Below are 25,003 nucleotides of genomic sequence, written 5' to 3'. Positions count from 1 at the left end.
ATGTTCTCTTGGCTAAATGGAACTTCAGAATACTCATAATTCAAAGCAAACGAACACCAGCATTACAGTCATGTAACTATACAAGTTCAAGAAAAGAAATCCCCAAAGCAATGTTTTAGTATCTTTATACACATTTTAATTAAATACAAGAGAAAATAATGTAAGAATAGAATAGAATATCAAGTGGATTAAGGATTAAAAATTGTATATTATTTATTCGTTTTCCGGTCCCACTGAAGCAAACACAGTTTCAGTGCACTTTAAATGGATTATTTATTGGTACCAGTGTGCTTTAAGAATACGTGGTTTTGCAACTGGACCAAAGCTTCCATGAACAACTTATTCAAGTTTTTCATCACCTTCTTCCACCTCCTTTAAGCTGAGAACTTCCAGGGAAGCCTTTCCCTTTGTTTCCTGTCGGATTAGTTCATCAATTTCTCTGAAGCAACCAGGATCAATCAAACATACCTGAAGTAAAATCATAAAGATGATTTCTATTTAATTACCAAAGCGAAAAAAAATCAAATGGCCATTTGGACCATCAGAAAATTTCTGCAGCTGCTGGCTGTGTAATCTAACATTCAAAGAAATTTCAGATCTCAAATCTTTCTATCCCTTCCATCAACAAGTGTGTAGCTTAATTCCCTTTATATTTCAACCCTGCAGCTATGCAGTGGGTATGCATGTGTGAATTTTAGTAGACCAAAGAGGATGATAAAGCACAGGTTAGCCAAACATCAGTTGGTATCCAGCCAACAACATTTCTCGGTAAAAGTCAATAGTTACCTACAATGACTAGTACTCAGTCTGATGTCTGCAGCATCCCAGAGTAGGCCAACACCTGTTTTCCACCTCAGTTAAGACATGTTAATTCCACATAGGAAATATTAACAGAATTATAACATTTTTTAACCCTGCTGAACTTAGTATTGTTTTATTTCCTGGAGTCAGTATTTCTTAAATAATCAACAACTGGTGTTTTATGCAATCAAATCAGCTAATATCTCACATGATTAAGCTAGAGAAAAAAATTATAAGGATGTTACTGTCACATAAAAAGTAGCCAGAATACAAATTGAGCTGCCATAAATGGTGGTGTATGCAGGAACAGTAAAGCACTTTAAGAGGATTTCTACAAGTACGAGAATGAGGAGGAGGGATATGGAATTAATGCAGGCAAGTGGAATTAGTATTGGTAGGCATGAGGATCAGTGCAGACGTTGTGGGACAAAGGGTCCATTTGTATTTTGTAGAACTCTGACTCATTACAAATTTATTGCATTGAAATATCTTAACATCTTTGATAAAGGCGGGAGGAGAAGATGGCAGCGCGCTGCGCGTTAGCAGCTCTCCAGTGAAAAATGATGTCGTATCTGTTAAATAGGGGGTGTGGACAATTCTGATTTGATGGAGAATGAATGTGAAAGCACAGTAACATCTGGAAAAATTTCTGAAACGCTCGTTCACTGCTGTCGTTACTGCGCGGTCGGGAATCTTTCGGAGGGTAGGCCTCAAAATCCCCGGCCTTGCCCACTGTTGGCGACCGAGAAAGAGGTCGAATCGCTCGGACAGAGATGGCGCTCAGTACTCAGTGTCAGCTGATCAGAGCTCGAAGTTTTCCCATGACTCAGAGTTGGATTGTGGTCAGCATGGCAGGGAGAGGTTTTCTTCCTTCTCCTGTCTGCGTGAAATGTGGGACATTTGAGAAACTTTGAACTTTACTGTGCTCACGGACTTCTTCATCAAGTTATAGTTACAACAGTGCAACAATACCATATGTTATAATTATGTGGTTTTGTCAGTTTTTTTAGTCTTGGTTTGTCCTGTGTTTTATGATATCACACCGGAGGAAATAATGCATCATTTCTTAATGCATGCATTACTAAATGACAATAAAAGAGGACTACGGGTCTTCATAATCTAAAAAAATAAATTCCATTTATTAATGTTTAGGTCCAATGAATTAACATGGTTTCACTGGATATGCAGATAAACAATTTTTATCAAACTAGAAAAAAAATTGAGAGATTAAATATGTTTTGAGCGATTAAACTATGATTTTAATACAAGCCAAGAAATCACATTGCACCCTAGTGAACATGAAAGTAAACTAATCCAAATCTGAAATCTTCAAACCAATAGCATTGATTATGATACTCCAATATACCAGGAATGTAAAAAAAAACTTACAACATCTAAATCTTCAGCAAATTCTTCGCTTTCCATCATTTTAATCAGTGGCTTCAGTTTTTCCTTAAGCCGCTTTCCATCCTTTATTGGAATCCTGAGTCGGAGTCTCATGTGAGCACGTTCAATCTGCATACTATCCTTGAGCAGTCTGATAACTTCCAATGCCTTTACATATGAAAAGATAAATTAAAAGTTAGTTACTTTGGTTCTGTACACTGGAACATTTAAGCAAGTAGAATTTACATACGCACATTTAAACATCAGCACTGTAATGTAATTTAATCTGGATTTGTTTCTACAGCATTAACATTACACTACTGATACTCAAATATTAATCCAAAAACCTGTTTCTGACTTGTGTCCAGTGGAACCTTACCTGCAATAATGCATTAATTCCTTTACAAATTTATTTTTTCAAATAATGTTTCTTTTGCATAGATTACTTCTGAAATATAGTCAAATATAACAGATAAATTTTAGATGAAAGTAAGATGAATGTACAGTCATAATTGGTTGAGCATTACATTCACTGGGAAAAATTGTAGTTGCTGTGTATGCCCACAAGAAAATGAACCTCAGAGTTATATATGGTAACATATATATACATACATACACACACACTTGGTTTAAAAAATCTACTTTGTTGAACTCTTTCCAGTAACACCATGATTGCTTTATGTGTGCATCTCAGCAGTCCAAATGGTGCCTCGGGTCAAACTTCTAAACTGAAAGCCAGCATCTCTAAAAGTTCTCTCTCTACCACTGAACCAGTTACCAAACTCCTGAAAAAAAACATCAAATTTCAAAATCACTTTTGGGAAGAGGACACCAGGTGGACAGAGGAAAGGGTTCAGGGATATTCTCCCATACTTGTTCAAAACAAATGCAGTATCTTCACTGACTGTCCAGCACTTCCGAGCAGCAGAAGTAGAAGGTTGAGCTGTCAACCTCCATTCATTTGTACCACTATCATCTAGACAACTGGTGGTGATACATAAATATCATCCCTGTCAACATGCCAATTTCAAGAATAATACTGCAGGACAGCTTTAATTCCTTTGTTTTAAAGAGCACAAATATAAACTTAAGATTCAAGGATTTTTAACACTGATGGCTGGAGTAACATTTTGCACAAAGGAAAATGGTTGTGAATTTTGGAAGTCAGTCATCTCAACCCCAGGTATCATTGCAGGAGTTTCTTAGACAGTGTTCTAGGCCCAACCACCTTCAGCTGCTTCAATGTTCTTCCCATCCGTCATAAAGGTCAGAAGTGAGTAAGTCAGCTGATGTTTACACCATGTTTAACTACAAATTTACAGCAACTGACAGTTCACACCTGTACCTGTACAGATATAAGCAGATACATGGCAAGTAATGTGTGCCACAAAAATACCATGCAACGACCAAGTGTAATGAGAGAGTCTAATCCCTCACCCATTACTTGATGGGATGAACATCACTGAAACCTCCACCATCAGCATCCTGACAGTCACCATTCATTGTAAATAATTGGACCAGCTATACAAATAACGTGGTTGCAAGAGCAGATCAGACACTGCATCTCCTGATATCTGTTACAGCAAGCCAAAACAACCAATGCCTACTGGTCAGCTGACAACCAATCCCAGGCTGACTTTCACTGATTGATCGTCATTCCTATCAACATCTTGAGTCTTCTTGAGTAAAGTATTTAATTAGTCCTGCTTCGGGACGTATTGTTGAGTTTTGAGATTTTTGTAGTTGAGTGGTTTGACTGAATAAAGGTTTATTTCGAGTTCTGGCTTTATTCTATCTCCTGGCTTTGGGTCTCATCAGTAATTATTGGGCAAACAAACAACAAATTGGTGACAAGCTGCTGTATTATAACAACAAAACAATTTTCTCAGAAGACTTGAGAGCAATTCTACAATAGCAGCAAGCTCAATTCTGGACTGCCCAGCTGAAGTTAATCAAAACCTTGACCAGCAGGTTATTATTGAGTCCAACAACATTGGTGTTAAACACCGAAAAGAACTCATATGAGTCAGTTGTTGCGTCCATTACCAACTTCCAGTTTGATGCCACTTTGTGAGTTATGTTTAAATCAGGATCAGTTTCCTCCATTTGTTTTTACAGCTGTGTGGACCAACCATTGCTCTGAGAAAAAAAAATTTACAGCTTGAAAACTGGCATTTTGTTTTGTAATATGCATACTACGAGTATTGACTGGACTGTGTTGGCAGCTTTCCGAAGGCTGGCAGTTTATTTACAATGACTACTGATTTCCATTCCATGTTTATTGTTACAATTTGTAACAGTGTTGTAACTTGAAACACCAGCAATGTAAATACAAACACTGAAGCTCTAAAATGTTTCAAAGTGAAGGTTGTGGTACATTTATTATTTAGAAAATTTATGGATAATATTCATTAACATATAATTACAGGATATTTCACAATTATATTAAAATTATGTAAAAGAAAATACCAGCTGTGCAGCAACAAAGGCTATGTGCTTGGGAGCATTTCAGTTACTAAATGGCCATGCACCGACACAGCTTAGAAGTAGCAATGATCATGGTTCAAACATTACGAAGATATATTCCAGGTCAAGTTTGCCAGTAAAGATGACTCGTGGAAGACACATACTTTCCTCTGAAAATTGGGTACTGTTGAATATGAATGTTATTTCAACTTCATCCTGCCTCAGATCCCGTGTGACCTACCATTTGATGAAACTGTCCAACAGCCAGCAAGCTTTTTTGGAGAGTAGTCATCTCTCTTCGGTGTTTGCTACCCTTGCCTAAAAGATGTTAAACACGATGCAGATGACTTCATCACATATGCTGGTATCATCAATCGCGAATGTGAAAAGTTCAAGATGGGTAACATGACTGAATCACAGTTCAAATATCTGATTTTTATTTGCAGATTTCAGGCACTTGGCAAAGCAGACATTCACAAACGGCTACTGGCTAGACTGGATCAAGACCCTGATATTACTATACAAGCTGTCACTAAAGAATGTCAACTTGAAACAGAATTCCATACTGGTCAAACAGAACCATGTCAATGCAGTTTCCAATGGCCCAGACATCATCACTCAGTAGGTCTCCAAATAGCCAAACACAGCTTGTTGGAACTGTGCTGCATGGCATAATGCAAAAAAACCTGTCAATACAAGAAACACATTTGCAGCAAATGCCAACACCATAGTAACAAAGAATTTTGCCGTCCTTCACTGTCTTCCCGGCTAGTGAAACACAGCACAAGAAGTTATAAAAGCCATCAAGATGTACAAGAAGTTTAATGGTCATGTTCAAAGTAAACTTCACCCCCAGGAGATGGTACATCAATGTATTTATCAAAAATCAATTGGTTAAGCTTCAACTCAGTGGTGGTGTTTGACACTGTATCATCTCCAAAAGCAAGTAGTGGGCACTTCGGTCCCTACCAGTCTAATCAACTCATCACGTTCTGCAGTGCATTGTGTGGAACCCTCCAGCTGATTGATGAGCTAAACTGCATGGTGGAGCTGAATGGTAACCAAATCAACAGTGTGTGTTACCCAACAGACCAGCCAGACCTGAATGTCCTTGGCATTGACTGGATGGACAAGCTTGATCTCTGGAGCATCCCTCTGGATGAGGTCTGTATGAAGATATTGGTTGTTCAAATCATGTCATTTGACGCCATACCACCATCAGTACACGAGACCATACAACAACTATAATAGCGCTATGCAGCAGTGTTTGAAGAAGGTATAGGTCGATGGACCAAACTGCAAGCAGAATTCCATCTTTGTTCAGACACAAAGCTAGTCTTCCGTTCCAAAAGACCGGTACCATACGCAGCCTTACCAATCGTTCAGCAAGAGCTAGATTGCCTACAACAAGCTGGAGTGATTAAAGATGGCAACTACTGATGTGTGCAGCTCCAATAGTCATTAGCAAGAAAGCCAACGGTACACTGAGGCTGTGTGCAGACTTCTCAGCTGGTCTCAAAAGTGGCTATGTAGACACACCAGCAGTCATTACTGGTACCAGCAGATCTCTTTGCTAAATTGAATGATGGTCAATACCTTGTGAAGCTGGACTTGCTGAACCCTACCTCCAGGTTGAATTGGCAGAAAATACACAGGAGCTTCTCACCATTACAACACACAAGGTGTTGGCTTATTCCCCTCTCTGCCTTTCGATGTACAGCGGCTCCTTCAATTTTCTAACAGCTTACGGACACCATGCTGAGTGGGTATTGACGGTGTTCCACTTACCTTGATAATGTGATGGGCACAGATCAGACAGAACTATGCCAATGTCTGGACCACGTTTTGAACAAGCTACAAGATTTTGGGCAGAAAAATGCAGCCTCCTGCTGTCTTCAATCAAGTATCTGGGATTCTGTCACTGCCCTGCTCCCAAAAACATTACTACTATCTTAAAGATGCCTCCACCATCAGAATGTCAGCACTTTACGATCAATTTTAGGCATGATCAGTCATTATTCAGTATTTCTTCCTGCAGTACTCAATGCCCTGTTCAACAAGGGTGCCATGTGGAGCTAGTCCAAGAAGCTTTTGATAAGGTGAAGAATATTGTGTCATGTAACCTTCTTTTGACACATTTTAAATCAAATTAGATCAATTCAAGTTTAATTGTTATTCAAACTGTACATGGGTACAATTGAACGAGACAGGGTTCCTCTGGGGCCAAAGTGCAGAAACATATACGCGCATATAAAGTAGAAAGAAAAAAAAACATTGTCACATAAGAAAACTGAGAATTGTCAACCGTAGTCAAGAAGGATGCATTCAACTATGGGGTGGGAGCTGTCTAATCCCATATATTCCTTGATGGTTCTGAAAAAAACTGACGTGCCTGCAGCAAGATCACTGACCTCAGCAGGAAGGAAATATGGACAACTCGAGAAGGAAGCCTTGGGAATCATCCTTGCTGTGAAGAAATTCCACAAGATGCTTCACTTTCCTTACTGATCACAAACCACTGTTGTCCATGTTTGGGTGTAAGAAAAGTAATCTCGGTGGATACAGTTAACCATCTACAAAAATGGGCCATAATGTATTAGCCTATGATTTTGAAATCAAGTACACATCAACCTAGAAATCTGGTCAGGCGCTGCTTTCTCCAGACTTCTGAATCAACAAGTTACTGAAAACGAAGTCGCAGTAGTTTTTAAGTAACCTGTTGAAATTGTGCAGGGACAAACAACAGGAATTCTGCAGATGCTGGAAATTCAAGCATCACACATCAAAGTTGCTGGTGAACGCAGCAGGCCAGGCAGCATCTCTAGGAAGAGGTGCAGTCGACGTTTCAGGCTGAGACCCTTCGTCAGGACTAACTGAAGGAAGAGTGAGTAAGAGATTTGAAAGCTGGAGGGGGAGGGGGAGATCCAAAATGATAGGAGAAGACAGGAGGGGGAGGGATGGAGCCAAAAGCTGGACAGGTGATAGGCAAAAGGGATACGACAGGATCATGGGACAGGAGGTCCGGGAAGAAAGACAAGGGGGGGGGACCCAGAGGATGGGCAAGAGGTACATTCAGAGGGACAGAGGGAGAAAAAGGAGAGTGAGAGAAAGAATGTGTGCATAAAATAAGTAACAGATGGGGTACGAGGGGGAGGTGGGGCCTTAGCGGAAGTTAGAGAAGTCGATGTTCATGCCATCAGGTTGGAGGCTACCCAGACGGAATATAAGGTGTTGTTCCTCCAACCTGAGTGTGGCTGAGTGTGCAGGGACAGTTAAGGCTTTACACCTGAGTGAGTTTTGTTGAGAAGCTGGATAGCTCGATGCTTGGATCTGCACAAAAAAATGAATTAACAACAAAAAACCCAAAATACATCGCTACTCTCATCTTACTTCAAAAGCTGAACCAGCCAACGTAGAAAGTAAATATTGCAAGCTTAAACAAAAATTACAAAACATAAAGAAACCTGTATAATTGGGTAAAATAAAGGTCTTATTGTCACATCTGGTGTTCTCAACACAGATGAAATTGTTTTGTCAACAGAACAATCATTTGGAAGTCTTGTTCTTGTAACTGTGAACATCAGAACATGCACTCTGACTTAAAGACCCCAGTATATCCAGTAAAAACTGCACCATTTAGGGCTTTGTGCTAGTCTACCTGCTGCTTGGTACTCTTGTTGGCCTTCACAGAGTAGTGAATGTCCTTCATGGCACGCTCTATTAGGTTCACGGTGTAAGGTCTCTTCGTTTCGGGGTTGACACATTTCTCTGTTACTATGGTTGCTATGTCTCGAAACATCTGTTCAAGCTGCGCGTGCCGCTCCTTGTCAGATACCTGCAATTCACCCTTTGCCAAAATCTGAAAGGTAAAGATATTTATTTGTGTTTAAAATTGAATTCGAAGTATTAAAGAGTAATTATTATAATGACACAATCGTAAGTTATTTGGAGAGATTAATATTGATTCTATTGATTCTCATCAGAGTTTCTCACGATAACAATTTATTATATATTTTAAACTGTTGGTTAGAAGCACTTCAGGGACAGGTGGAGTCTGGGCAACCCAGATACAATATTTATTTAAATTATTGGAATACACTTCCAAAATATATCAATCTGTCACTATGACATTAAAGCAAACTTATAAAATAACGATTTTCAATCAGGCAATAGCTTTCAATGCAACTTATTCCTTCTGCAAGTTTTGTCAAAACACACCTGTTTACATATGTCCGTCATATTATCTGTCTGAAATGCTGCAACACAATCCTCTTTTTTTGCCACTTGTCCTTTGGACACATTTGTAAACACTGTGTGTGTCTGAAGAACTTCATCGAGATCCTTTTCCCTGAAAATACAAAATTGGTTGAGATAAAGAGCTGTTCATAAAAACATACAGAACAAATCCACACAAATCTTTCTTTAAAAACCCATACTTCACTGACCTATCCAGTAGATTGTTATCTAAAAGTCTGTATCACTGCATTCTCTCTTGCTTCCTAGGACCCAGAATGAAAACCAGATGCTTTCACTGGATGTGATCCAATTGGAATCAAACTTTTAGTAAACAAAAACTGACTTAAAATTCTCATTTGGTCGATATTGCATTGTCACAGAGACTAATCTTTTCTTACTAATGTTATTTTTGTAAAAGAGTGAAAATTCTTTTCATTATATTGCGTGATCTTAGCAACCCCATCTACAGTTCCATAATTATATGTTTAATTTCTATGATATTCAATGATGTCATGTAAAACTCTGAAGTGGTAAACTGAAATATAAACTGTGTTAGTTTTAATGTAATTATATCAGAACAAAACTTTTTTTTTATTAGCAATCACACCAGTCACTGGCCGTGTCATCCTAGATATTTGACCTTTTTGGAAAAAGCCCCTATAGTTTTATTTATTTCCAGAATTATAATCTATTTGTCGTGAGATTAAGCACAATAATATATTAATACATATATTCTTAGATAAAATATTAACGTAAATAGTAGGGTATATATGTGAGATAAAATATCTCAAAAAAGTTCTAAGCATGTGATCTAGTCCTTATGTTCATTCTTCAATGAGTCCTAATTTTTTTTTTAGCTCTTGGTCAACGGGATCAGGAGACACAAATAACTAAGAATGGACACACTCTTCGTGTGAGAGGAGAGCTGCAAGGATGACAAAATTGAATGGGAGGGGTCGGCACCCAAATTCAGATATCAGACAATGAGAGGTTAGGAAGTTATGTTCGATGTTCAGCTGATCTGTGGGAATAGCATCAAGGTTTAAGTGAGTATCGTGACTCACGATGAACTTTGAGACGGAAGTCACCACTTAGAAAGCTCTATACTACCTTCGGATATTTAACGAACAGAAGCCCCCTTTATTATAAATACATACTATCTCAAAAAACAGTGCACGACAATACCAAATTACATACAAACACAAACAAATGGAGATATATTACATTAACAGATGTAACAAACTGCATGGACAGGATACTCACGCTCCATTCCTCCAGCTCACTACTTTGTTCTTGTAGCAGGCGATTTCAAAGCGTTTCCCCGCTCTCTTCATGCGGACAATCGCTACGTTGGTCAACCGGATTTGGTTGGTGGGAGTGAAGATGGACATTTTGGTTGAGGGTCAGAATCAGCCCTCGGTCAACAGACTCCTCACGGGCGGACCGTAACCACAGCCTCTCTTGCCCGAGTTTTGGCTCCTACCTTGGGAACTCGCCGCTTGGTTCAGCCCGTTTATCCCGAGCCTCGGCCCCGCACACTGAGCCCCCGGCCCTGGTGCTCTCGGCTCCGCAACTGAGCCCCCGGCCCTGGTGCTCTCGGCTCCGCAACTGAGCCCCCGGCCCTGGTGCTCTCGGCTCCGCAACTGAGCCCCCGGCCCTGGTGCTCTCGGCTCCGCAACTGAGCTCCCGGCCCTGTTGCTCTCGGTCCCGCACGCCCAGCCCCGGCCCTGTTGCTCTCGGTCCCGCACGCCCAGCCCCGGCCCTGTTGCTCTCGGTCCCGCACGCCCAGCCCCGGCCCTGTTGCTCTCGGTCCCGCACGCCCAGCCCCGGCCCTGTTGCTCTCGGTCCCGCACGCCCAGCCCCGGCCCTGTTGCTCTCGGTCCCGCACGCCCAGCCCCGGCCCTGTTGCTCTCGGTCCCACACGCCCAGCCCCGGCCCCGTCACCCTCCGGCTCAGACCCTACAGCGCAGAGGCGAAGAACTCGTCCCCTCCCGGTTGGCTCCGGCGGGAAACACGAAGGCGGTTCTATTGTTCCACTTGCTCTCACCAACTCTTGGACAGACCGATGCTAAAGGTCTTGTCTTCGGCTATTACCCTACTCGTCTGGAAAATAAATGTCAATGCTGTAAGACTCCGTACAAATAAAGTAAATATTTATTTAGCGTAAAACATGAGCCCATTGTTGCGCAAGGGGACGGCTGTAGCGACGCGGGTAGGGAGAGTGAGGGGTCTGCCCACCGTTTCCCGGTCAGAGATTTGGGTGATCATCTCGGTTTCAGGGGTCGACCCGGCGGGCATGCAAACCTCAGACCAGAGGGACTGGACTCCAGATTCTACCAGGTTATCCCGGGTGCATGAACGTTGTTGCAGACTCAGCCTGTCTAGCACCAGAAGGCCAGAAAGTAACTACCAACTTCAGCAGGTGTATTTGAAGTTTTATCTTCATCTTCGATAAATGATTAAAAACACTGATTCTGAAAACATGTCCCACTAAGTAAAGTGCTAATTCCGTTGAAAATGAATAACATTTTCTTATTTAAAATAATCAGGGTCGATCATCCAAGGGTCTTTTGCACAAATGCAACATTTTTTCATGCTTTTGATTTTATAAATTATATTTTTATATGATAGCCCAGTAACCCACAAAATTAGCTGTCCGCAGACAAGAGATTATCATTTCAATTTGATAAAAAAAGTGAAAAAATTATTTAAAATGTGTATCTGCCCGATGAAAGCGTTGAGTGAAAAACCTTTAAAACTAAAAGCAGTGAGTTTTCAACAATATTTACTCTTATTTTGTGGTTGCTCAAAATGGGTCTCAAGTTTTTGTCAACACCGTCAGATATTTATTTTTTAAAAAAGCAATAAAATTAGGCAACCACATGGTCAACTATATTCCTAAGGACCCCCTTTCCACCCACCACATCTGCTAAATGCAAACAAGGTGAAATAAGCTCCTGTAAGTTTGCTATTTTTCAATAATTTTTACATATTTATTGATGTTGCTACTGTCAGAACCATGACGTGTCAACACTGTCTCTTTTGTATAGAAAGAATTACTTTAAGTTATGACATACATTTATGCATTTTAAGTAGAGGCCAGAGGCAGCTAGCAACAGAAGGAAAACGAGATGGCCCCTGTATATAACTCATGCATGTCATGTAAAAAAGTGTGTTTTTGTCACCACTGTTAGACATCAACACCGTCAGGTTTTGTCTGACGGTGGTGACACATAGTTTGACGGTGTTGACAAAAACCATCCAAATCATCCTCAATGGAGGCTTGAGTATAATTTATGATCACAATAAATAGTAATATAGTCATAGTCATACTTTATTGATCCCGGGGGAAATTGGTTTCATTAATGTTTCATTAACCTCTTTATTTATAATATACATAATTTCCCCTTTATTTCTTCCACACACAGGCTTACAATATTTCCTTACTATATGTATCCCCAATGACTAAAACCATAAATGAATTTAGTTGCACCATTTCATAATCATTTTATAAAATTTCACCAAATTAAACATAATTAAATTCATAGTGATTTTGCACAATTTCATAGTAATTCCATTAAATTCTGACCTTCCTTTTATGTATTTTAGGAAGTTATGGCTAGGCAGCAGCTATCAGTGGAGGAGCGAAGGAGAAGAAACAGGGAATACCAAAAAAAGCGGAGAGAGAAAATATATAGTAAGCCAGAGTTAAAGGAGGAATACCTGAGAAAGGAAAAGCAAAGATGGAAGAAGAGAGTAGAGGATGGGAAGATAAAAACTATCAGTGATTTGAATGAAAGGGAAAAGAGGAGTAAGAGAAAGGCATGGAAACGTAGACAGCAAGAGTCAAGAGAGCGTAAGAGAAAGCTGATGGAGGAAATGGAGCAGGAACCCCAGAGTGATCCTGACAGGACTACGACAGATATGTCTGCTGGTGTCATTAATTGTGGAGATTGGCTTGCAGTCATTTATGACCAAAATTGGTGGTTAGCAAAGGCTATCACCGTGGATGCTCATCATCAAGATGTTCAAGTGGAGTTTTTCCACCCTCATGGGCCCAACATGCGCTTCCATCCAAAACCAGGTGGAAAGGATACGTGCTTCGTACCAGTTGAAGATATCCTGGTCAAACTGATGGAGCCATCATCAGCGGGTTGTGGAAGCAGGACGAGAGAGATCTACCACCTGTCTGCTGAAGTCATGGACTTCATAGAGAAGGAGCATATTAATCGTCTACTTCTTGATAAAGCTGACTGAACGTTTTCAAAGATTTTCAGGCCCAGAAATGGATGGAATTTTTTTTTAAAGTTCCTGGTGTGTTTTCTGATGTTTATGCTTAAACATTGCAGTTCTACTGTAGTTTTTATTTTGCTGTTTACTGTTATTAATATTTACAGAAGGATAAAATGTACATGACGAATTGTTATTCATTGTACCAAGTTGTTAAGTAAAGTTATTAAGCAAGGAAGCATTGACTTGAGTGGTGAAAAGGTTGGAATTGTTGGTTGGAATTAGGCCACTGCCATCACCGTCAGGACTCAGTCACTACCGTCAAATGGAACTTTCTTTGTTGCAAATTAATATACTTACAATCCGTTCCTCCAAAACAGTTGATTTATTAAAGTAATTGTCTCTTTAAAATTAAAAATGTGTTTATGATGTCCAAAATTGTTATTTTGCATATTTAATGCTAATGATAAAAGTTGCATGATGTAAGAGTTTTTAAAGGAGTACACATGAAATAGTATAAAAAATGAACAAAAGTGAATATTCAACATTTAACAGCATATATGTGTACCTATGGTGTAGACACAATGATTTAAAGGCTCTAAATCTATATAAGACTAAATAAACAGGAAAAATTAGCTTTTTATTGTGTGTGACTGTTGACAAAAACTAAGTAACAACAGGAAAAGACACATATTTTATGAAAAAACTACAAAATCAGGAGGTTGCACTGAAAAATTGCTTGATTGCTGAGACCTTTCTCTGTAAACATATTTCTTGGTGTTCACCTGGCGGAGAATCTCACCTGGTCCCTCAACACCAGCTCCATAGCAAAGAAGGCCCAGCAGCATCTCTACTTCCTGTGAAGGCTGAGAAAAGTCCACCCCCCCTCCCCACGTCCTCAAGGCATTCTACAGGGGATGTATCGAGAGCATCCTGAGCAGCTGCATCACTGTCTGGTTCGGAAATTGCACCATCTCGGATCGCAAGATCCTGCAGTGGATAGTGAGGTCAGCTGAAAAGATCACCGGGCTCTCTTTTCCCACCATTACAGACATTTACACCACATGCTGCCCCCGCAAAGCAAACAGCATTATGAAGGACCCCACGCACCCCTCACACAAACTCTTCTCCCTCCTGCCATCTGGCAAAAGGCACCGAAGTATTCGGGCTCTCACGACCAGACTATGTAACAGTTTCTTCCCCCAAGCCATCAGACTCCTCAATACCCAGAGCCTGGACTGACACCAGCCTACTGCCCTCTACTGTGCCTATTGTCTTGTTTATTATTTATTGTAATGCCTGCACTGTTTTGTGCACTTTATGCAGTCCTGGGTAGGTCTGTAGTCTAGTTTTGTGTTTTTTTTTATATAGTTCATTGTAGTTTTTGTATTGTTCATGTCGCACCATGGTCCTGAAAAACATTGTCTCATTTTTACTGTGTACTGTACCAGCAGTTATGGTCAAAATGACAATAGAAATGACTTGACTTGATGTAAGTTTATATTTCTTAACATTTAAAATTTTTTCTATTCAAAATTAAAAGCTGTTTTATCCAAATTCTCAAGAATCAGTGAACAGTCAGAGGAACAGAATTAGGCAATTTGACGTATTGAGTCTAAATATATATTGTAGAGATGTTGAGAATGGCTCGCATGATCACTGTTACAAAAAATTTATATGTGACTTGCATTCATGTGATTTAAGAATATTAGTGTTGAAGCTAAAAGCATACAGCCACAGGACAACTTGACTGAAGGGACTGCAAAACCAGATTTGACTGGATTTCCAGGAGATAACGTATTAAAGTGCTTTGGAGAAGGAACTGCAAGTTACTTCTTTAAACATTTTTCCAAATTCCAACTCGTCCAAAATCCTGTCACTTCACTTGTTACCTTATGACAAAGTAGGAGGCCATTCAGTCCACCGAGGTTATGCTGGGCCATATCCCACAGCATTCTCATCAGTCTTGTCTCCCACCAAAATATAACTTATTCTGTCTCCCATGCCTATTAATTTCTCCCTCTATGGGGATTCTGCCACCTATCAACCTTCTGGACGCTTTCCAGTAGCCAATTAACAAAACTGTATGACTTTGGGGTGATGTGGAAATTAGAATTTCTAATAGAAATCGCATAGTCAGAGGGACAAATGAATAGAGAGCATCGAGAGCAATCCAGGTCAGCGTCAAACTCAGAGTTACATCTGCAAAGTGCTGGAGGAATTTAGCAGGTCAGGCAGCATCTATGGAAAGAAATAAAGGGTCGACCTTTGGGGCTGAGACTCTTCATCAGATTCATGTCTTTGTAGCCTTGAGGTGTTAAACTGTACAAGATGGGGGTTGGTGGGAGAGTTTTTAATTGGATTAAAGATTTTTTGTCTGGTAGAAAAATTCAAGTTCGGATTGGATCAGAATTATCAAAACAGTACAAAGTGGAAAATGGCACACACTAAGGTAGTGTGATTAGCCCGTTACTTTTCATCATTATGATCAATGATGTCTTCACAAAGGTACCAGTGGATATAGGTAGGTCACTGTTTGCGGATGATGGGGCCTTGTGGAAAAGAGGCAGGAACATGGACCATATAATCAGGAAACTACAAGAAGCAATTGATGAAGTGGTCGAGTGGGGTTATGATTGGGGATGTAGATTTTCAGTAGATAAAACTCAAACTGTATTTTTTACCAGGAAAAGGGTTGAGGTAGGGAAGAAGTTAAGGATGTATGAGGTTGAATTAGAAAGGGTTGCATCATTTAAATTTCTGGGAGTTATATTTGATTCACGATTAACATGGGCAGACCATATCAGGAAAGTTGAGGAGAAATGTAAAAAAGTAATGTGATGAGATGTTTGACTGGTAGGGAATGGGGAGCAAGTTGTTCAGCTTTGAAGAGAATGTATGTGGCTTTAGTAAGATCTGTATTGGATTATGGAAATATAGTATATGGATCAGCAGCTAGGTCTCTTATAAGGAAACTGGATGTGATTCAGGCTCAGGCCTTGAGAGTGTGCAGTGGGGCTTTTAAAACGTCACCAGTGTCAGCCCTACAGGTAGAAATGGGCATAATGCCTTTGGAACTAAGAAGGATGCAACTGATGGCAAAATACTGGGCTAACTTGCAGGGGCACAATGATTCTCACCCTACTAAAGGAGTGTTGCAGGAGTGCTGGGAAAATGGGAGGTTTCAGAGGGATACTTTTAGTCGGGTAGGGAATGATATCGGGAAAGAATGTGGAGTGTTTGATCTGAGGATAAGTCCTTCAGTAGTTTATCCGGTTGTAGCTCCATGGAAGCTTGTATGGCCTGACATAGACTGGCATTTGTTAGAGGTAAAAAGGAAAGAAAGATATAAAACAGATTTGGTAAATGCGTTTAACTGAAATGTGATGGAAAAGTATAGTGATTATACTCACATTTATACGGATGGTGCGAAGGAACCTGAAACAGGAGTGACAGGGTTTGGGGTGGTAATACCAGCAAAAGAAATTGGAATCAGCAGAAGAACATCTAATAAGTTAGGGGTGTTTACAGTGGAGATGCTGGCAGTGTTGGTTGCGTTGCAATGGGTGCAGAAAGCCAGACAAGCCAAAGCATTGATATGTTCAGATTCATCCTCAGTTCTAGCAAGTTTAAGGTCTTTTCACATAAACAGTCGGCAAGATGTACTTTATGAAGTCCTTCAGTTAGTTACAAGAATTGCAAATCAGGGAGGTCAGGTAAAATTTCTATGGGTTCCAGCACATGTAGGGGTGAAGGGGATTGAGAGGGTGGATGAGTTGGCAAAGAGGGCGTTAAAGAAAGAAAATGTGGAAATGCACATTAGTATCAGGAAAGCAGAGGTTAAGTGTGTAATCTGGGAAAAAGTCAACCGAATGTGGCAAGAAAGATGGGACAGGGAGGGGAAAGGGAGGCATTTATCTCAAATACAAAAGAGTGTTACAGTTACTAGGGTAGGTAATGGAAACAGAAGAGAGGAAATTGTGTGGACTAGGTTAAGGCTGGAGCATTGTGCATTAAACAAAACATTGAAAATGATAGGGAAACACCAGACAGGATTGTGTGAGGAATGTCAGGAAGAGGAGTCAGTAGAACATGTAGTTTTGTGTTGCAGGAAGTATGTGATGCAGAGAGAGATGATGAGAAATAAATTAAGGGAGTTGGGGATGCAGGAATTCACATTAAAAGGGTTGCTGGGCATGGGTGAGAGAGCACAAGTCCGGGTATTTTTAGCGTTTTTAAGGGGTACAGGGTTTTTTTTTTATAGAATACGACGAATAAACAGGAATAGGATACTAGGATGGTCAAAGATGGGAGGGTGAAGTGTAGGTTTGTGTGTGTGTGTGTGAGAGAGAGAGATTGGGTGAAGGGATTTAGAATGTATGTCTAGTGCACATTCTGGAGCAGAGGGTGGCGGTAATGCACCATTAAGCTGGATGCCAACTGCCGTAAAACAAGATACAGACAGCCTTGAGGTGGGCGAACGTTTCCTCCTCCCGAGGGCAGCGTGCACTGGGGATAATATTTCCATTCTGCGGGATGAACGTGACACAGGACAGGGAGAGTCCCATTCACTAGTCTGCCGGCGGAGTGAGGACGGAAGTGTGAATAAAGTTGGTTGAATCCCAGCACCCTCTGCGTTGAGCAATGGCGGTGCTGGGGGAGTTGTGAGGAGTGGGGGTCACATCCTTCTGTTGTCTCCGAGGCTCCTGCTTGCCCGCCGGCCGAGGAGGGGGACCGCGCGTCTCTGCTGTACCCGAGGCTCCCGTGTACTCGCCGGGCAGGAAGCGGACTGCCATGTGGGCGCTGATGGTCGTTGTGTTATTGGGGCTCCGCCGTCCCGGGCCGGTGTGCGGGGAACAACGTGGTGACGGTGAGACTTCCACAACCTTCGTCTGAAGTTACTAACGGAGATTAACTTGTCTGTGAATCGTTTGATTGAGGGGTTTTCGGCATGTCGGTCGTGCCTGATCCTCCTCCCGCCGATTGAGTGTCGGACTTCGCCATTGGATACAGGCGCGGACCTAATCTTGAAAGCGGGTGTTTAACAAAGGAACGTAGATTTAATAAATATATTTTGTATTTCGCCCTGTCCGTTTATCCACACAGAATCCCCACTTCCTTTTTTAAAACTAAATTTAGTAGACTTTAGAATTATGTTGCCCTTGTTTGAAAACCCGTCTAAGTCTTGATTTTTTTTGTGTGGTGTTCTTGACAATTGGTCCTTAATTTGCCCATCATTAGTGTGGATCTATGATCCACTTTTTTTTACATTGATGTCCTTTTATTGTTCAGGCTTCTCTAATTCTATGCAATCAAATTTTTTATAAACTTTTCTGAGCTCATATCTCAGTAGCAACTTGAATGAATAAACAAGGTATGAATTCATTTAACATCTGTAGCAGTATCCTTTGGCATTTCAGAGGTGACTTGAATGGATAGCAAGCAAAAAAAAAGTAATGCTGTCCAAATGAATGCTCAGTGGGACAGGTTTTGTTCAAGGGGGGAAAAGGGTTAAGAAAAAAAATAAAAGCAACAAACAAAATGATGGAGGCACTTAGCAAGTCAGGTAGCATCTATGAAGGGGATTCCATCTATCATCTCCCAGCTTCTTACTCCATCCCTTCTCTCCCACCCACCTTCCCCCTCACCTGCCAGCTTGTACTTTCCCCTCCTCTCACCTTCTTATTTTGGCTTCTACTCTTCCTTTTCTGTCCTGGTGAAGGGGCTCAGCCTGAAACATAGGCTGTTTATTCTCCTTCCTAGATGCTGTTGGATTTGCTGAGTTCTTCCAGCATTTTGTGTGAGTTGCTCTAGATTTGCAGCATCTGCAGAATCCCTTGTGTTTAAGAAACAAAATGAGATTCAGGGAGAGAATTTGAGAGAACAGCTCTAGGACATCTTAAGATAGGACAAGTGATGTGTGGCAGTTATTACCGCCAACAAACATCAAAACAAAATATGTTGGATAGAACATTGGAAAGCTACTTCTATTTGAGTAAGAACATACAGCTTTTAATGTCCGCTGCAGAGGGTCACGTTTGAAAACATAACCTGCAATAATGCAGAAGTCTGGAAGCTGAACATTTTAAATATGAGGCAGTGAGTGAAGGAAAGACAATCAATCAGAGAAAAATGAACGTAAATTAGAAGTTTTGACACTGAGGTTTATTTTCTCACTTTCCAGTCTACATCATTGAGACCTGGAACTCCTTCCAGAATTATGCGTTGTCGTTGTGGCACATTAGATACTACATCTACTCTTCCATTGCTGTTGCCGTGGGAATTTGGGCAGTTTTTGAGTTCTTGGCTAAGGCCAATAACAAGGTAATAAGTGTAGTAAATTCAGTAGTTATCCTGCTTGTATTAGAACACGGAAGTAATGAGGTGTATTTTTGAAAGTCACTCTGCTGGGGTATTGATATCACTTGTGAGGTGCTGAATGGGTGCTTGACATTTCCTCATTAGTGGAATGTGTCAGTGGGCTGAGTGAAAATTGGAGTGGTTCTTGCCTCTTGGTCATGAACACAGTGGATTCCGCTTAATTGGGACACATCAGGACCAGCACATTTTGGCCCAATTAAGTGGCTGCCCCAATTAGCTGAAGTTTCATGGAAATAGTTTAAAAGGTTTTTAAAAAGACAAGCTATCAGTTAACTGAGTAACAAATTATGCATTTAAATGAAATACAGAATAAATTAGAACACTACCAATGTTACTACAGTACTATAATACTGTGTATTGGTTTCTAATAGTTATTGCTGGAGGAATTCATCTGGTGTATGGGGTGTCCAGAGAGAGGTAGCACCTCTGGTGAAGGGGGTTGTTGTGTCCAATCTGGGACAGCTCACTCACCTTTGGTTCCCACCAAACACTCAGCTTTCGTACTTGGCCCCAAGTATGCTTTATACTTTATTGTCGCCAAACAATTGATACTAGAACATACGATCATCACCGCGATATTTGGTTCTGCGCTTCCCACTCCCTGGATTACAAATATTAAATATTAAAAAATAGTACATATTAAAAATTTGAATTATAAATCATAAATAAATAGAAAAATGGAAAGTAAGGTAGTGCAAAAAAAACCGAGTGGCAGGTCTGGATATTTGGAGGGTACGACCCATATCCGGGTCAGGATCTGTTCAGCAGTCTTATCACAGTTGGAAAGAAGCTGTTCCCAAATCTGGCTGTACGAGTCTTCAAGCGCCTGAGCTTTCTCCTGGCGGGAAGAGGGACGAAAAGTGTGTTGGCTGGGTGGGTCGTGTCCTTGATTATCCTGGCAGCACTGCTCCGACAGCGTGCGGTGTAAAGTGAGTCCACGGATGGAAGATTGGTTTGTGTGATGTGCTGCGCTGCATTTACGATCTTCTGCAGCTTCTTTCAGTCTTGGACAGGACGACTTCCTTACCAGGTTGTGATGCACCCTGGTACATCTATAAAAATTAGTGAGGGTTTTAGGGGACAGGTCAGACTTCTTTAGTTTTCTCAGGAAGAAAAGGCGCTGGTGGACCTTCTTGGCAGTGAACTCTGCTTGGTTGAACCAAGTCAGGTCATTTGTGATTTTGACCCCGATAAACTTAAAGCTTTTGACCTGTTCCACTTGTGCACCACCGATGTAAATTGTATTTGTTTGTTGTAAAACTATCTGTTTGCATGTGACAGTAGCCACACCCTGATGCACTATTTTGAAAGGGAGGCTAAACCAGGAGAGGGTAGATGGCAGGCATTTTACCCCAGTGAAGTAGGGACACGTCTGTCCTAGTACGTGGTCAGCTCTGGTGGACTGGGTGGATGAGATCAACAGTGAGATGTAATGGATGCGAAGGTGGTTCTTTAACACTTCGTGGAGAGAGAAGGGGATGATAAGGCACAGCAGAAGTCATGGTTATCCACTTCAACCAAGGAAGATTCCAGTTTGTGATGACTACTCGTTCTACTGGATCCGGACTTCCGGAGGTCAAGAGAGAGGAACTGTCCCAATGCAATAGCTTTTCTGCTTTAAAAACTCTCCTGCCTAGGTTTCACTGGCATCGTTGGTTACAACGGGCAGCCAACATGCTGCCATGTTCTTTTGATTGTAAATGAACATAATTATCACGGACACCTTGTGCACATAATGGACTGCCTTCATACAATGCTTTTGACAATTGCATCTTCTAAATTTTCATTTTCATTGTAACATTCAAGATGATTGTCGATGCCTTCAAATTTTTCGTGTTATCTCCAAGCCTGAATGCTTGAACTGCAGTGAGCAAATGTTTCTAATTGTCTTACTGTTAATTTTCCGCCAATCATCAGTGACAAAAATCACCTCATTTTGAACATAAATGCACACAAATGACACTGTTTTAAAAAAACTTGTTTGCTCTAAGCATGGTATAGTGCCTAATGGCCACACGAGTTCATGCAACAAACGTCTGTTAGAAACTGTTTGGTAACAGTTTCTGTCCCTATTAAGCTGCACAGTGTCCCAAATAAACAAAGGGAATCCCAGTTATTTTCTCCATGAGTTTTTGTTCTTTGAGTTGTCCCAAATAAGCGGCAGTCCTGATTAACTGATGGATCAATTAATTATAATCCACTGTATATGAAAACCATATTTGTTGCTTGAAGGATGAAAATAGAATTGCAACTTTTAAGCTTTTTAATTGTTAAACTAATAAATCTTTAGCACATATATATTTGTCTTAAAGTCAAGCCACTTTAAAAAATGCATGTTAAACAACAATTAGAAACAATATGGTGTCAACTCTTTAATTGTTGCTTTTATCTGTTTTAAAAACAAAAGATCCTGTCTATATTAATTACCTGCAAATTTTTCCTGAGAAGTGGACTGCTTTATATTGTGTAGAGTTGTGGTATTTATATGCAACTAGCTTATTTTTTGACACTTTTTTTGAGCAGCAGGAAGAAGTAGTAAAAGAAGTCTTAACTGCAAATGTACCTAAAGAATTGATTCAAAATGGACATTTAGTCCACGAAGAAAAAGAAATCCATGTTGCTGGTGTGAAGATTTTCTTTGGTTCTCAGACTGGTACTGCAGAGGTATGTGCTTGATCTGGGTGCATTTTGTGTTGGATTAAATAGGGAAAAGATTGATGTAGAAGTTGGTGCAAGTTGCAAGAACTAGGAAGGTTCACAAACAAAAGAAAATCTGCAGATGCTGGAAATCCAAGCAACACACACAGAATGCTGGAGGAACTCAGCAGGCCAGGCAGCGTCTATGGAAAAGAGTAAACAGTTGACTTTTCAGGCTGAGACCCTTCATTAGGACTGGAGAAAAAAGATGAGAAGTCAGAGTAAAAAGGTGGGAAGCAGGGGAGGAAGAAATACCAACTAGGTGAAACCAGGAGAGGGGGAGTGGCGAAGTAGAGGGCTGGGAAGTGGATTGGTGAAAGAGATAAAGAGCTGGAGAAGGAGGAATCTGATAGGAGAGGACAGAAGGCCATGGAAGGAAGGGAAGGGGGAGGAGCACCAGGAGAGGTGATGGGCAGGTTAGGAGGTGAGGTGAGAGAGGAAATAGGGAATGGTGAAGGGGCGGTGGTGTCCATTACTGGAAGTTCGAGAAATCGATGTTCATGCCATCAGATTGGAGGTTGCCCAGGCGGAATATAAGGTGTTGCTCCTCCAACCTGAGCGTTGCCTCATTGCGGCAGTAGAGGGCTAACATGTCAAAATAGGAATGGGAAGTAGAATTAAAATGGGTAGTCACTGGGAAATCCTGCTTTTTTTGGCAGCCGGAGTGTAGGTGCTCGGCGAAGTGGTCTCTCAATCTATGTTGGGTCTCACTGAGGTACAGGAGGCCATACCGGATTTAGTAGATGACCTCCAGCAGACTCACGGGTGAAGTGTCATCTCACTAGGAAGGATTGTTTGGGGCCCTGAATGGTTGTGAGGGGGGAGGTGTAGGAGCAGGTGTACACTTGTTCTGTTTGCAAGGATAAGTGCCAGGAAGGAGATCGGTGAGGAGGGATGAATGGACAATGGAGTCGCGTAGGGAGCAATCCCTGCGGAAAGCAGAAAGTGGAGAAGGTTATATTTTTATCTCTTAAACAAATTAATGCATATTTTCTTATTTTAGAGCTTGTCTTAGTTTGATGTGTGTTTTAAAGTTTCATAATGTTATTTTAAAATGTCCACAACTTACAAAATTAGCTTATGTGTGTTACATGGACACATTGTGGTTGTTAATTCACTTAAAATCTTACCTTCAAATAAACTGGAGTTATGAATTCAAATTCTAGCATGGACATTGGAGTTTAACTACAGTTATTGTGAAAATCCGGGATAAATAATAGTGACCGTGAATCTACGGGAATGATGGAGAAATGCCTCTGAGTAACCTGTGCTCTGATAAAATAGGCCGTTCTGGCCTGTGTGACTTCAGACCCAAAATACTTGATTTGACTTAACTGGCATCTGAAAAGAACTGAAAATCCACCCACTGCAAAGACAGTTTGGATGGACATAAGCGCTCTTGTGAAAGAATATTAAATAAAGGATTCTGCTTTAAATGATCTAATTTGATATATTGTGCAAAGTTGTAGACAATCATGTTGCCTTTCCTAGCAGTATGTCATAACATTGAAACAAGAATTACCATTCTATCTGTATGCTATTATGCAACATTTTTAAAAATATTGAAATTTATTATATAGTTTCTAGTCTGCTTGACAGTTTCATGCAAATGGCAGTGAATGATACTGAGTTGATATTGTTCAGCAGTGATGGTCATCAGATACATGTCACAGTCTGCTCCTTTGTTTTGGGATACCATTATTGACAGACCATAAAGTAGTCTGTTTATACAATATCAAGGAATTGAAATACATGTGGGTCTTCTTATAACTAGAAACATTTCAATCTGACTTTAAGACATTGATTTACAGAACTATTTGCTAAAGAATATCTTGGGTTGTCATAGTGTTTTATTATGACATTTTAGGGATCATCTTAATCCATCGTATCATTAATTTGCATGATAGTACCACCATATCTTGCTGTTGTGGTTTAGGAAATGTCCAGAAGGTAAACTGGGCTAAAAGAGTTTTTATTTTAAATCTCAGATTGACAGATAACAAAGAAGAAATATTTGAGAATATGATGGTTGGAGCTTAAAGCTAAATTTGAAATGCTGATTGATCACGTAAACATAGAAACATAGAAAACCTACAACACAATACAGGCCCTTTGGCCATAAAGTTATGCCGAACATGTCCCTACCTTAGAAATTACTTGGCTTACCCATAGCCCTCTATATTTTTAAGCTCCATGTACCTATCCAAAAGTCTCTTAAAAGACCCTATCATATTCGCCTCCATCACCACTGCCGGCAGCCCATTCCATGCACTCACCACTATCTGAGTAAAAAACTTACCCCTGATATCTCCTCTGTACCTAATCCACAGCACATTAAACCTGTGTCCTCTTGTGGCAACCATTTCAGCCCTGGGAAAAAGCCTCTGACTATCCACATGATCAATGCCTCTCATCATCTTATATACCTCTAACAGGTCACCTGTCATCCTCTGTCACTCTAAGGAGAAAAGGCCAAGTTCACTCAACCTGTTTTCATGAGGCATGCTCCCCAATCCAGGCAACATGCTTGTAAATCTCCTCTGCACCCTTTCTATGGCTTCCACATCCTTCCTGTAGTGAGGCGACCAGAACTGAGCACAGTCCTCCAAGTGGGGTCTGACCAAGGTCCTATATAGCTGCAACATTACCTCTCGTTTCCTAAATTGAATTCCATAATTGATGAAGGCCAATACACCATTTGCCGCCTTAACCACAGAGTCAACCTGCGCAGCTGCTTTGAGCATCCTATGGATTCGGACCCCAAGATCCCTCTGATTCTCCACAGTGCCAGGAGTCTTACCATTAA

General features: G+C 40.7%; 3 protein-coding genes across 3 annotated transcripts in view; 2 read left to right on the top strand and 1 right to left on the bottom strand.

The window, feature by feature from the left end:
- Positions 1 to 109: 109 nt before the first annotated feature.
- On the bottom strand, positions 110 to 10,552 carry sbds (SBDS ribosome maturation factor). Its single transcript, XM_063031966.1, has 5 exons — positions 10,153 to 10,552; positions 8,872 to 9,001; positions 8,312 to 8,512; positions 2,191 to 2,355; positions 110 to 468 (listed from the first exon to the last, which is right to left on the bottom strand). The coding sequence occupies exons 1-5, from the start codon at positions 10,278 to 10,280 to the stop codon at positions 340 to 342; spliced, it is 753 nt and encodes a 250-aa protein (XP_062888036.1). The 5' UTR covers positions 10,281 to 10,552; the 3' UTR covers positions 110 to 339.
- A 235-nt stretch (positions 10,553 to 10,787) lies between these two features.
- Positions 10,788 to 13,749, top strand: LOC134337114 (uncharacterized). The gene is made up of 2 exons (XM_063031965.1): positions 10,788 to 11,311; positions 12,499 to 13,749. Exons 1-2 carry the CDS (start codon positions 11,060 to 11,062, stop codon positions 13,144 to 13,146), a joined length of 900 nt encoding a protein of 299 aa, XP_062888035.1. The 5' UTR covers positions 10,788 to 11,059; the 3' UTR covers positions 13,147 to 13,749.
- Positions 13,750 to 17,661: 3,912 nt separating this feature from the next.
- Positions 17,662 to 25,003, top strand: part of tyw1 (tRNA-yW synthesizing protein 1 homolog (S. cerevisiae)) — a 206,850-nt gene continuing 199,508 nt past the window's right edge. Inside the window, exons 1-3 of the mRNA XM_063031174.1 lie at positions 17,662 to 17,989; positions 19,304 to 19,443; positions 22,024 to 22,164. Of these exons, the coding sequence (XP_062887244.1) occupies positions 17,914 to 17,989; positions 19,304 to 19,443; positions 22,024 to 22,164 (357 nt within the window). The 5' untranslated portion in view covers positions 17,662 to 17,913. The remainder of the gene's footprint in view (positions 17,990 to 19,303; positions 19,444 to 22,023; positions 22,165 to 25,003) is intronic.

This window comes from Mobula hypostoma, chromosome 23, assembly GCF_963921235.1.
Source record: "Mobula hypostoma chromosome 23, sMobHyp1.1, whole genome shotgun sequence".
Taxonomy (NCBI): domain Eukaryota; kingdom Metazoa; phylum Chordata; class Chondrichthyes; order Myliobatiformes; family Myliobatidae; genus Mobula; species Mobula hypostoma.
Note: the sequence above shows the minus strand (reverse complement) of the source record. Positions and strands in the feature narration are given on the sequence as shown.

Coding starts and splice junctions, on each gene's coding strand:
- sbds (XM_063031966.1), bottom strand. CDS start 10,280: ATGTCCATCTTCACTCCCACCAACCAAATCCGGTTGACCAACGTAGCG. Junction 8,513..8,871: donor TGACGGACATATGTAAACAG/GTGTGTTTTGAC, acceptor TTTACCTTTCAG/ATTTTGGCAAAGGGTGAATT. Junction 2,356..8,311: donor ACAAGAGTACCAAGCAGCAG/GTAGACTAGCAC, acceptor TCATATGTAAAG/GCATTGGAAGTTATCAGACT.
- LOC134337114 (XM_063031965.1), top strand. CDS start 11,060: ATGAGCCCATTGTTGCGCAAGGGGACGGCTGTAGCGACGCGGGTAGGG. Junction 11,312..12,498: donor GTAACTACCAACTTCAGCAG/GTGTATTTGAAG, acceptor TATGTATTTTAG/GAAGTTATGGCTAGGCAGCA.